The 14,543-nt window shown below is 35.7% G+C and overlaps 1 protein-coding gene and 1 long non-coding RNA gene across 3 annotated transcripts in view; both read left to right on the top strand.

Annotated features, from left to right (window-relative positions):
* LOC121738454 overlaps window positions 1-14,543 on the top strand; it is a 285,981-nt gene that overhangs the window by 35,039 nt on the left and 236,399 nt on the right. The window lies entirely within an intron of this gene.
* Window positions 3,684-14,543, top strand: part of LOC121738445 (seizure protein 6 homolog) — a 42,521-nt gene continuing 31,661 nt past the window's right edge. For both annotated transcript variants that reach the window (XM_042130491.1, XM_042130490.1), the window contains exon 1: window positions 3,684-3,798. In XM_042130491.1, the coding sequence (XP_041986425.1) occupies window positions 3,759-3,798 (40 nt within the window). In that variant the 5' untranslated portion in view covers window positions 3,684-3,758. The remainder of the gene's footprint in view (window positions 3,799-14,543) is intronic.

Here is a 14,543-nt window from a genome sequence, read left to right as displayed (position 1 = left end):
TTTTTTTTTCTTCTTCTCTCTTTTCAAAGTTAAAGACAACAACACCTACCTACTCTGTAAATTAATTTGACTAGTTCTTGACTTGTCGCTATTAATATTTGTTTTTTTCTTCAGTAAATAATATTTTTATGTTAAGTCATTGTTTAGTTTAGTAGCGTTGTGAAGCCACTCATTGGCCTCTGCAGAAAATCAGTGCAGCGGGCTTGCTTGCTGCATTTGCTGAGCCTGTGGCCAATTTTTGGTGTCACACAGCATTGTACTAGTTAATTTTATAATATTATAGTCGAACTGTATACTTATATTATGATGTATTGTGTGATGCTAAAAATAAATCCATTCTTATTCTTATAATTTGCACAGTGAGTTTAAAAAACTAAGTGATAATTACTTTAGGGTGTGTATGTGTCCCTTATATAGAGTTCACTGTGAAAGTAGCAGCGCTGATTTTTTTTGCGATTTGCGATTTGAATGGGCAAGCCCCGGCGTCATGAATTTTTCCATACAGAGGTGAAAAAGTTACTTATTCAGCGCTGCTACTTTCACAGCGAACTCTACATATTAAAAGGAGACCCATACCCCAAGCTATTATCACTTAGTTTTGTTACACCTGTATACACTATACATATTACATACCGAGCTGGGACTTTTGATGCGAAGGCCTATAAGTCGTCCAGGGTGTTTGACCTTTTTGGAACGAAGTTTCTTATCGCGCGTTGCGAAAGGCTAGGGCGTTTTTTTACGTGATAAGGTAGGCGTTTAGGTTCTAAACTAGGTTTTTAGAAAGTGCTGCGCTGCGGCACAAAGAAATCTACATGAGCGTATTGTATATCCTACCTACTCAAAAACAGTCAAGTCATCTTCATGGCGTGATTTATGTTTTCTTCAAGAATTAAAGTTACCCCAGAAGTTTTAGATATTTATAATTCTACAAGGATGATTTGGTGTGTAGGTTGGCGACGGATATGACTGGCTATAATTTAAACGTTGTTGAAACTCTAAATTGATGCAAAAAACTTTAAGTACTTATGTAAAATATCTTCATCAACATTAATGAACGAAATTCTGTGCAATTTGCTATTTTACCGGCCGCCTAGACGAGCAATTTTATCAGTCAAGTTATCAATCAAGTAACGACATGACACAAAAGTGTCGGTATATGACAACTAGATCAAAAATGCTATAGTTGTAAGCCGTGCGGTAGCGCGTGTTTCTCAGTCTCTCGCTCTCTCTTTTTTTTATAACTTTGTTCCATCCGGGTGTCCCTTCACACATATATAGGTGTGAAAAAACTTGATATCAAGTTTTTTTTTTCTGTAAATGTTCGGCTGATCTAGCTGGCTGGGTTATCCTGCTAGGCTGCTGGTGACCTGGCTACCCAAGTAGTTCCTATAGGTAGGTAGCAGCTACAGGTAGGTAGGTAAAAGCTGTAGGTGGTATTTGGTAGAGTGTAGTCAAATCAAAGGGAGGTCGGTGGAGCGAAGGCTTGTCATTTGACTTGACTCCACATTAAATCGACCGCTTGTATCTTGGTTGCGAGTTGCTATATTGGGTCATCTATAAGATATTTAACGTTTTTTTTATCATCCGTTTTTTATACCACCAAAGAATAATTTAATGCATTTTGACTTCAACGTGGCGTAGCGTTATATAAAAGCGCCAACGTAATATCATGCTAATAGGGATGACGACAAGGTCAACGAATTTTTTAATAGAATAAATACATACTTAACGATAAAAAATAAGTATTCCCAAAATTTCAGCTTCATAACTTGAGTATTTTTTTTGTAATGAGCCACCGACGGACGTTGTCCTGCAGCGCCATCTGCCACCTGCCAGACTAATTTGTGAATAAACAAGGGGTGCCATCCATACATAAAAAAATATATATTCAAATTGGACCAGCATTTCCACCTCCTGCAACTTTTTGCCACCGCCCCACGTGAAAAATATACCATCCTCATCACCTTGACGAATGGCAGTCTTCCTGGAAGACTCTTCCACCGTGCGTTTTTTACGTAACTTTCTGCCGCGCACTGTAAAACTCCGGAACGAATTGTCACCAGCAGTATTTCCTGAGTCCGGACCTATACGACCTGCAAACCTTCGAGAAGAGATCGTATTCCCTTTTAAAAGGTCGGCAACGCACCTGCTCTTCTGATGTTATTATTATTACTAGCTGTTTGGCCGAGCTTTGCTTGGTATCCAATGAAAACGACATTTTCTAGAAATGATTCCTAGCTAGATCGATTTATCTCCCCCGAAACCCCCTATATATTAAATTTCATGAAAATCGTTGGAGTCGATTCCGAGATTCCAATTATATAATATATACATATATAAATACAAGAATTGCTCGTTTAAAGATATAAGATTTGTGTAACCACACTAGCAGCATTAAGCTGATGCGTGTGTGTCAAATCGTTTGAAGATTTCATCTCCCAATTGGTCCAGTTTGTTTTTAAAGCAGTTCACAGAGGTTGCCATTACAACACTTTCAGGAAGTCTGTTCCAGACCACTTCCACTCGGTTAGGTAAAAAGTGCCTTTTAGGTAAGTTCTTGCTGGGATTTTGGCATAATTTTAATGGATGTCCCCTTAGGTGCTTATTCGTATTCAGAGTGTAAAGTTCTCGGAGACGAGGCTCATCATAATGTTGCGAGTGTGCATGGGCGACGGTAGTTCTTTTCCATTAGGTGACCCGTTTTCTTGTTTCATTAGAAAAAAGCCGTTTAGGAGGAGTTAGTGACTTACCTAAGTTTTAAATGCAAACTGCAAATATAGGTCGCCGGGATGGATAGGAATCTGGCGGCAAAGCCCCACGCTACGCCACTGCAAGCCTACGAGGAAATATCGTATCATAATTTCTAGCTGCCTATAATGGTAACGAACCATACTCATAGTGAAAGGCCAATATTACAGCCAATATTGATATTAGAAAATATATCATAATGAAATACAATGATGACCCCAAATACCTACTAACCTATTAACTACAACAGAAAACGGCATTCCGAATCAAATCACGTAAACGATACCTTTGGTTCGAGTTTATTCAGCGCGCGAAATCATCGAGAGTATACGGTGCGCCCGCGCCGCGCCAGGTAGCGGTTGTACGGTGACCATAATGAGGAGCGGATAACATACTTTCTTTATGTTTTTATTTATTTAACTAGTTGAAATTGGATCGCCGGTTTCAGGCGGCAGATAATTTCATTACATGCAAGTATATTAAAATATCTGCCATCCTCCACTATGAGTAAAAGTTGGAGCAGTCCTATAGTGTCCATGCATCTGATCGCTGCTTTAAATCGATAGCGCTGAGGGAAATTTTGAAAGTTTAAAAAAATATTTAGTATCTAACGCCTGATGGCCCAGTTTGGAGCCAAGTGAGTTCGAATCTCATGATGGAACATATTGTTGTTTCTAAGTTGGGTTATAAGAATGCGGTTCACCTTATTGTTTTAAACATAATATTTCATTCGTGCCATGAGCATGTAAAAGGTTAGATCGGAGATCCTCCCCACTGGATTGTGAGAAAAAACATACACGGACACTACGAAATAACTAAGTTTGAATGACCGAGTCATTATCACCGAAACCGGTGTAGTCCGCGTAATTTACGAAGCGTGGTGAGCGTACGCGGCAGCGGTGTCTTCACTATCTCTCAATGTACCTGCAGCAACAGGTGAAGGCGCTCAGTCAGCTAACGACAGGCGAGCCATGCCCTCGCGCACGCGAGTGTGAAACACAGTGTCAAACATGGATTTACTATTATTTACAATCCTCGCGATATTACAAGGTCAGTCTGTCTATTTATCCAGAAGTCGCGGAAGCGAAGCGCGGTACATCTGTGGACTACTTTCGAGTTTCGAGATCGGTGAAGACACCGTTTTCACTTCATTTTTCCGCATTAAATTTTATGGGTTTCACTTGGATTTTAAGGGCAAGAGTGTGCACTAATAAGCGAACATTTGGGATCAATTGTGTTACAATTTAGGACTTTAAGATGTTTTTAAAAGTAGGTGACGATTTGTATTTAATTATTTTTTTATTCATTCAGCTTTACAACTAGCTGAAGTTTTTTAAGTTGTTCGCAAAAATGATTACTTAATGAGAACTTTTAAACGCATAGGTAAAATTGTTATCAATTCTGCAAGATCTGAATGGGTAATTAGAAACTTTACAATTCACATCGTCGTAATCGTCATATTAAGTAGGTTAGTTCTTTAGTTAATAGAAAATAGTTAGAAAAGCTGCTAAAACATAACATATTATGAAGGCGTGTGTGTGTGTCGTATCGTATGAAGTAAAGCACTTACCTACCTATTTTGAAGATCCTCATCTTTTTCATCAAAATCCCTGCTAGTAGGTACCTATTATTTTATTATCTCTATTGGATATAGGGTTTCCCTATGAAGAATATCCAGCTTTCACCACTGAAAGGCACAACTTAATAATTAACTGTGTTTATCATTCGTCTTTTTTTGTATGTGATCACTGTTTTCTTCTGAACCACAAAATATCTGATGTTCATCCTAACTCTGACGTCCTAACTCCTAACTCCTATTGAGGTATTCATGGGTTCTTGAAGTGCTACTCCTACTCCCATTTAATGCAGTTGGCAGCTACTTCGATTTATGTACCATCGAGGAAATTCATTCCTAGGCAGTTGACGGACCTACGTCGTTTGGTCGGCTTACGAGTATGTCAATTCAATGTTAGCTGTGACCGGTCGGGTGGGTTGACATAACGCGACCAAATTACTAAGGTCCGCTATCTGCCTAGGAATCAACTTCTATGATAGTGCTTCAGCGCTATAGGTACTTTCATGTACTACCTTCCGAATATAAAGCAAATTTATGTACGTTTAAAAGCTTAAGGGCCTGTTTCACCAGTGAAAAAGTGCCGGATAGGCTATCCACAACTTTTTTGACAGAATCTCCATACTCTATATGTCAAGTTAAGTGGCGGATGTCCTATCCAGCACTTATCAGGAACTGGTGAAACAGGCCCTAAGTTTTGTTCTTATTTGATAAGGGATCTACATCCTATGTCCAGTTTCTGAGAGTTTTTTTACAACAGTTTTCTCCAGCGCTTCAATGTCTACTCACTAGACTCTAGAGCTTCTTATAGGCTTCAATCGATCAACAACGCTGTTGAGCACTTAAGAGCTCACCTGACTCTAAAAATCAAACATCGTCCTTCTCTCTTCACACTCATGCCCGTCTTTCATATGCCGGGTGAAAAAGGACGGCGCGGAATCATCGCCGAGTTAGTTTTACTTGAATAAAAGAACTAAAATGATTATGAAAGTTAGGTTTTATCAATACCTTTTTAGATATTAAAAAATATTAAAGAAAAGACAGCAAACTTCGAAGATCCAAGCAAAAATGTGACTAAAACTTTTTGTAAAAAAGAAACTATCGAGCATTTTTTGAGTAATCGTGTTTTCGTCTTGAGCATTTAATCTTTATGAACTGAAGTTACCTTGTGTCAAAAAATCAGTTTTCTAGACCTTACAGATTTTGAGATCTAGGTTAATGTATGTAGTCAAGTTAGGGTCATATGGGCTCTTAAACTCCTGTCGAAAAGTTAAGAAGCCATCAAAAGTTTGCAAGAAAGCTTGGTCTGGGGCCAAAAATTGGGAGATTCTTAAGGCTCGATACGCCGCTGTGTAAATAAGCGCAGAAACCACACGACTATCAGCCAGCTGTCACCCTTACCGGAAGTCGGCCTGGCTTCCGGTGCAACCGAAATTAGGCCCAATGCAACGTAATCTCACTTTTATCGTATTAACGACAAAATGATGTAACGTGTGAATCAAAATTCAAAGGCGTGTGCTTTCAAATTATGTATAGTTAGTTTGAGTTTACGATTTATTTTTTATGTTTACAAAGACGTTTGGAAAAAAAATATCCTAATGTAACGACTAACGTAACTCCCCGTAAGTAAAAACTTTTTGTCGAGATACTTCAGTCTTCACCCTAAAAAAACACAAGACCTATTATTTAAGTAAAGCTTTTGTTTCTAACTTCAATAGACATTCAAATAGGTACCTTTATTTTATGCTTTTGTTTCTAAACAAGTTTAAAAATTCTTACTCTTCTGAACCATTTCGAGTTTCAAATATCAAAACCACTCACCGTTAAATATTTCGTGTCATAAAAAAGGGCATTAGGATGAGGCACGGCAATCTTTTCTGAGGAATGCACTTTTTACGTCAAATCATAGATCATTGCCTGTCTTCCTGCCTCGTGCGGCGGCCATTCCAATCTGCGGCCCGTAATCTCTTTATTTTAGGGTCAGTTTACACTAAAACAAGGCGATGCAGCGATGTCATTCTTAATTTGTCATTAAAATTGAACTTTATTACAACACTAGAGGAAGACAATATGTTTCGTTGTCGGGATTTAAAGTAAAAGTAGTAAGTATGTATAACGTTAAATTAAGAAATTTAAAAACAATCCCGGATTTAAAAAGTGGTACTTACGAGTAGATGAAAATCAATTTTTTAAGCACTGAGTGGGCTGATGATTATGAACTATTTACTATAGCTAAGATCACGCTCGGTAGTGTTAGATTTCAAACAAAAAAAATAGATTAAAATTGGTAAAGCCGTTTGGATGCACTGACAGATACAGACACAGACAGACTGACAGACACGTCAAACTTATAACACCCCTCATTTTTTGTCGGGGGCTAATAAGAGCGTTACACCTAAAAAGGTGCGAGTCACATCGTACTGTCATATTTTAACGAAAATATGACTGTGTCATACTGCCTGCAGTACATCAAACAGTGACTTTTTCTGTAACTGCACGCGCGTAGGCACGACACCTTTTAACACTGTAGCACCTTCTTTCGGTGTGACCTGACCCTTATGACGAATAGATTATTTTTCTTCATCCTTCACCTTAGAAACTGATGTCGGCAGTTTTTTTTTCTTCCATATCAGTTACATAACAGTTAATTACCAAAAATTTTTCAAGGGCTATAATAAACCTACTTTTGGTGTGATGCATTTCATTACGAATTATTCAAATACCTAACTATAATGCTAGGAAAAAGGTTAGCTCTTGAAAGATAATTGTAGTAGATATATAATAATACAGTATCCTTAATTTTTTTAAGAACGTAAGCAAATAGTTTTCAGTTCATAATAATGTAAACTTTCAAATGATACGTATGTTAAAATCATAAAGTTAATATACCTAGCGGAATAGAGAAACAAAGGCAAGAGAGATGTCACTATTAGTAACACTGCGTGGTGAAAAGAGACGTGTGATACATGACAGCAGCACTCTTTTTTGACGTCCAGTCGGCACGTGCCGCACGTTGACAATTTAATCTCATAGAAATCATGTTCAATCATGCTTGTGTAGGTGTATATGTACACATATTTTTACACACAGATGAAACCAACTTCGGTTTCGTTCGACAGCTCGAGATTGTTGCTCTATTCCGCTAGGTATATTAACTTTATGGTTAAAATAAAACTTATAAACCAACGAAGTCTCAGGTGAAAGCTCGTTAGCTATTACGTACAAAATTATGATATACATAACATATAATTACACGACTCTAAAAAGCTATCATAATAATTATAACACTTACTTCGTCAATTTCAAAAAAATAGAGCCGAAAAAGGAAAACACCAAGTGAAAGTTAGCAAGTTCGCATTCCGTCACGAAAGTAGAGGTCATTACGATGCCAAATAAAATATATTTAGCACGTTATAACAACATTTTTAACCTCGATTATGAGATTTTATCAGCGGTCTTTATTTTAAGTGGTAACCCTTTAACCTGAAGTTAATTAGGTTTAACTTAGTGTGGGATTACACGACGTGATGTACCTAAATTTACGATACCAGCCTTACCTACCTACTTTTTACTTTTTATTATTTAAGGTAAGATATTATGAGTATTTAACAGAAAAAAATAATAATTTGTAAATGCGATTTCTTGTAAATAGACAAAAAACATGGAGTATAATATAGGCAGCAAAATACAGTTAACAGTTTAAAATATTTGAATATAGTTATAAATTTTAAACGCATTTATTATAATATTATATTATGCAATATCTCAACATCATACCTATCTAGAAAGACATAAGTAGGTACCTATAATAATAATACGTGCAACATTAAAATTACAAATTAAAATACGAAAATGCGATAAGACTTTGCCTGATTTACGCAAATGTGAAAAGCTATGCATACTTAGCCATAGATTTTATGTATTTTAGAAATAAAAGAAGACACAAAATGAGCTAATCGAAATTTTTAAGATAATGTAGAATTTAGAAATGTCATGAATATTTATTTAAAAAAAAAACAAATGTATTTAAGAAAAACGTTATTAAATGTTTTTATGTTAAGTGTTGCACAATTTACGTTGCGTATGTAACATTGGGATTACTTTTTAACCATGCCGAATTAAACTTTCTACTTACTTCTGGGAAAAATTAAGAGCAAGTGGTAAGAGTGATGTCATACCGGTTTATAATTCCTGTTCAAGTTTTATTAAAATCTGCTTGTATGTTCACAGGTGGCATTACCGTGACTCCTCAAAATAAATCGAAAAGAGTTTCGAAAATAATATTTTCATTCGTAGGTAATTTAAAGCGGTTTCAATTTTGACGTCTCTCTCTGCACTTAACTCTTATTATTTATCTTCGCGTTTTACTCCGTTTTTTTCCGACAGCTAAAAAGATATAGGTACTTAGTTAAATTGTTAGACAAAATCTTGTTAGAATGAAACGAGAATTTCAGACATAAAGAGTTAGCGGGTAAAACTGTAATGAAGCTTAGAGATGGCAATTAATTTAAAAAAACGACCAACTGTTATTATAAATTTTTGCAAGAGATATGTAACTATTGCACCTATAAAAAATATGAGGCTATCAGATAATTTAATATTACCAATCAATTTTAGGTACAATGTTACTAAATTTTGCATGGATAATTTAACACCAGTCTGAGGGAAGTTGCTTCAAGTTTTTAACCTACTTCTTAAAACGAGAAGGTTCTATATTCCCCTGTATAACGGACTTAAAAACCAAGAAGTACTTTACAAGTTACAACTAAAAATATGATATGATATACAACTAAAAATATGATATGATATGATATATATATTTTTCACTTTTGAATGGGGAAACTCGTGACGCTCGGGCCCTTGCCCATACAAAAGTGAAAAAAAAATTAGGTCTTTCAGCGCTGCTACTTTCACAGTGAACTCTCTACAAGGAACACGTACACACCCTAAAGTATTATCACTTATTTTTGTTACACACTGTATATATATATATATATATATATATATATATATATATATATATATATATATATATATATATATATATATATATATATATATATATATATATATATATATATATATATATATATATATATATATATTTAGCGTAACATTTCATATATAACAATGTGACAAAAACCAAACGCTGAGTGATCAAGTATTTTGAACACCCAAAACAGGTCACATAGTTTGGTTATGTTACCTTACTGTGTTAAATATTCTCTCTATAAGAAGACCTTCAGCTTAGATATAGATAATTAACATTACAATAGGAAAATTTATGTGCAAAAGCATGCGCTACAACATAACATCAGAGCCCTAGTATGTATGATTTGTGCTTTAACATAGTAAAGTAATTTATTTATAATATTATGTAGATGTGTTATCATCGGCCAGTCAAGGTTTAGTTACTAATAACATATAAAAACAAAATCTGCCTTAAGGATTATTATTACCACGCAGAAAAAGACGCGAGCCCTCACAAAGCTCGGCTTTCAACTAGCTATTATTGTTTTACAAAACATCGATCATTATTATATTACTATTTACTATGTACTTTCCTCCTATTTCTAATCAATTACTGTACGGGTATATTTTACTTCTGATTAAAGAATAAGAAAACGTGATCAAAAAGAAACTTCGCCGCCATTAAAAACCATTTGCGATCGGAAAACGCGGTACCAACATTCAAAACACATAATTAACTAATAAAGACCTCCATTATTACGAATTGGGGAACTTACGTGAGAAGTAAAAGTCTCACCAGATGCGGTAAAGCCGAATAGTGAAAGTTATTTAATTTGTAGACTATTAACACTTACTTATCAGGTCCTATATTACGTTTCGTAACTACCTCGTTCTGGGAAGTAGATCGTTTGTCCGGAAATTAACGCTGATTAAAAGATTAAAGTAATTAAATTAATTTAACTTAGGGTCAAAGTTTCTTGTTTAAGGTAGTCAAGTACTAGTTGCAGTTAGTAGAAATAATAATTATAAAATTAAGCGTAAAACTGGAGTCGGACGGTTTATTCAAAAGAACGATTTATTATTCTTTGAATAAGATACTCTGTTGTTTATACACATCATTTTCTATTTCATAATTTAATACTAATTACAACATTACTTTTATACCGTTATTATAAAACTTGTCAACAAAATGTTTTATAATAACGGTATACCCGTCGTATTTCACAAACTCAGAAAAGGAGGAGCTTCTATGTTCGGCCAATATATTTTATATCAGTATAATTAAATAAAACTACAATCATTGATGGGAGTGTTCAAGTGGAATTCTTTAGGGCGTCACCGTGTACATCGCGCGGTGGGCTCACCGGCGACCTGATTACGCGTGAACTAACTGCGCATTGGACTAACGGTGATAGTCGATGATTTGATGAATGATGACGTAGGGGTCATCACAAGTTTTTGTTGCAATTCGGTTTATTATTGCAACTCCTTGTAGAAAGTCGTGTGGGACGATGATTCATATTAGAAAGTGAGGCTGTAGTTAATTTGTCACCGCATTTACCTCTAATGGGCTTTTTAATCAATTTAAACTTGTTGCATAATCTATTCACGCTCTTATTTAACTTGTACCTGTTGTACTTGAGTGTTTCAAGTGGTTAGTAGGTTTATATATTCTTAATAATACCAATATTTGTTTATTTTAACCGTAAAACATTACGATATAATTTATTCACATAGCATTTTAATTATGCAACATATTTTTACATCCTAACTAGATTATAGTAATATTTTGTTAAACCTATGCTTAGCTAAAAATGCTATGTTTAAAAGTAAAAAATAAGTAATTTGGTAAGATAAAATTAGCAGAAATTATGAGAAAAAAAATTGGCAACCCTATCAAACATAAAAGTGTCGGTAGGCAGCCCTGGAGGCAGTATCTGACGCAACGCTGCCTCCGAGCTGATCCGTGAAAGCGCTTTCTCAGTGATGCAAAAACGTGTAAGCCTGCCAGCCGTAAGTTCCAGCGTAACGTTACACACGGATTTGGGTCACTTATTAAACGTTAACGTAAACTCAGAGGTATTTAATTATTACTTAATTTTCATTTAGTGAAGGTATTTACATATTCTCCAGGCAGTTTCATGACTGGGTGCAGCCGTAAATGTTTTTAATCATTACCTTGATTCTTTATCTTCAAAATTCTAATACATTATTTCAATCCTAATAATACAGCTATTTCATTTCGTGTTCGTTTGACATTCCAAATAGCAAAATGTGATAAGAAATGGTTCAAATGAAACAAGCAATGGAGCTGTATTTATGTCGTATTAAAATAGTACATAGAATCAGGATATTAAATTATTATATATAAAAAATGTTTAATTAAAAATATATATGATATGATTCTATTTCTCCAAAAAATTATTCTTAGTCATAATACTAAGACTAATTTAAGATAATATATTAAGATGTTAATGAAAAATGTTAATTAATGTAAAATGTATTTATCACCTAATAATATAACAAACATACAAATATACAAATATACTATATTGAACACTGGTACAAAACTATCTCACTAGGCGAGCGCTATAAAAGACTTCAACGCGCACTTCGCGCTAGGAAAATAAACAGAGGAACTTGCTAGCCGTGTCTAAGTGCAAACACTAGTTTCAACTTATGTACTTCTAATTACTACCGAACCGGTGGTAGGCACCTTAGTTTCGACGTTCAGAAAAAAAAATAAAAAAATGAACTCTGAATAAAAATGATTTCATTTTGATTTTGCTATTTTTTTCTGTCTACTACCTCTTCATGCTTAAACGGCTGAACCGATTGGGATAAAATTTGGTATGAGGATAGTTTGAAAGACGGGAAAGGAGATGGGACAGTTTTTGTTGCGGAAAAATGTACGGTTCCCACGCGATAAGCGCATTGCAGCGCAACGGAGTTGCGGGCGTCAACTAGTTATTTATTTACTGTGGTTTAAGTGTGTCAAATGAGGAAGTACTCAGGTTGTTTGCATTTCATCTATCGGTCGTTGACCCCGACTCTACTTAAGAGAAATTACTAGCAAGGACTTTCTTTTGCGTTTATTTAATGCCTTTGGGATAATACATAATAAAAAGTGTACTTTTATACTGACTGCAAACCCACATTTTTGTAACTTTTTTTAATTAAAAAAAAAGGTACCTATGGACTGTGTAATCAGTTTTTTGAGACACAAAACTTAATATTAAATAATACAAAAGAATAAAATGTAAGGCCTAGTCTCATGATTTGGATCATAGAATTTAGTTCAGTTCAAATCACCCGGGGGTAGAAAGTGTATAGAAAGCTAATGGTTATAAACGTCACTAATATCCATTTTCAGGCGATAATGATACTTTACTTTAATGATGTATAATATTACTTTAATATGTATTGTCAATCATTATAGGTACTTTATGTCATACGCCTTCCGTCCAGCGGCAAAAAGGAGCCGTGGGTCCAGTAGCTAAGTGGCTAGTAATAATTCGAATCGAAGGTCGTGGATTCGATTCCCGCTTTAAAATAATGTTGTTTAGGCTGAGTCCACTGTGTTTTCTGCGCAATACCAATTCCTGCGGGAAAAACGTTTTGGGCTAAGTCTAATTATCAAAAATTATCTAGTATCACTTAATTTCGATTAATCGCAATGTTTTGCGGCGGATGGACAAGATCGATCGCAAGTTATGAAACTGCACCGGCCAAGTCAGTGAACTTCGCAGCTGCAAAATGTTTGATAACGCATTGTCTGTACTGAATTATGAGAATATTTTGCAATCAAGATTCAAATGGCGAGTGGTTCAAAGTTTTATAATCGCATGTTTTATAAGTGCACGTGTGTGTGTGTGTGTGTGTGTGTGTGTGTTTGTGTGTGTGTGTGTGTGTGTTTGTGTGTGTGTGTGTGTTTGTGTGTCTTTGTGAATGCAAATCCGCTAAATTGAATAAAATTGATGAATTTGGATGAACCCTACTAGGTATTGGCAAATAGGAATGGGCACTAGGACAGGTACGATTGCCTGGAAGAAATTGCTTTCTTAAAAGTTTTTTTTTTTCATTTAGGTCGAGCCTAGGAAGTTTAGATTAAGGGTCCCTTTCTAGATTTCTAATCAGGAGCTCCGCCTCGAGGGCAATATACATAGACAACCAAAATCATTACGCTTCCTTTCTTTGAGTTTCGCAGCGGCCTGTAGACAAGTGGCAAAGCGCTAACGCTAACGCTAACGCTAGCGCTACAAAATGTATGCGATTTGACATAAGTCATCGCTTCGCTAGCGAATACTAATGTCAAATCCATACATTTTGTAGCGCTAGCGTTAGCGTTAGCGTTAGCGTTAGCGTTTTGCCACTTGTCTACGGGGGCCTAAAAAAGTTACAGAGCACTGGTGCAAATATTTAAATATTTGATTGTTTACATTCCACTACTTAAATAAAAAGTAGGTATTTTACTAATATTTTATAAACTACTAGATAACGCAGGCCGCAACTCCGTTGCGCGTGAACCGTACATTTTTCCTGGATAAAAAGTATCCTATGTCCTTTACCGGGACTCAAAGTATCTCCATACCAATTTTGAGCAAAATCGGTTCAGCGATTTGGCCGTGAAGAGTTGACAGACGGACAGACACACTTTCGTATTTATAATGTTAGTATGGATAATCTTAGTTTAGGAGGCTCTCATCTTTAAGGTGGCAATAAAATTAGCTCAGCACGTTTCCGTAGTACGGTCACCACGCTTTCTTACTTGTTGTAATAGTCGTGTCTTTTTAATATGTGGGTGCATCTGACTGCAGCTATTACGTACGATTGCAGATTTCGTATCATCACAGTACATAGAATTGTTAAATTCTATGTTTATATCAATCTACTGTAGCATCATTCAAAGTATACATGTACTCAGTGCCACGGCCGTAGCTAGAGGGGGGCATTGGGGGGCAATGCCCTACCTTAAAATCATAATGCCCTACCTTAAAAATACCAAAACCCAAGAAATCAATAAATTATGATTATTTTTTTGTACTTCTGCCCTACCTGTAACCAATGCTGCCCTACCTCAAATCTGACTGTAGCTACAGCCCTGCTCAGTGCCGGTTTTAGCTCTGCTAGCGCCCTGGGTTTCTTCGGTGCCCTGGGCGGTCGCCTAGCGTTGACTCCTATTATAATGCCGCTACTGTATGTACCTACCGTCTGGAGAAATAATCTGGAAAAATAATTAACTACGTTGTTT

The sequence above is a fragment of the Aricia agestis genome, chromosome Z (assembly GCF_905147365.1).
Source record: "Aricia agestis chromosome Z, ilAriAges1.1, whole genome shotgun sequence".
Lineage (NCBI taxonomy): Eukaryota > Metazoa > Arthropoda > Insecta > Lepidoptera > Lycaenidae > Aricia > Aricia agestis.
The sequence above is the reverse complement of the archived record's forward strand: the minus strand, read 5'-3'. Positions and strand labels throughout refer to the sequence as shown.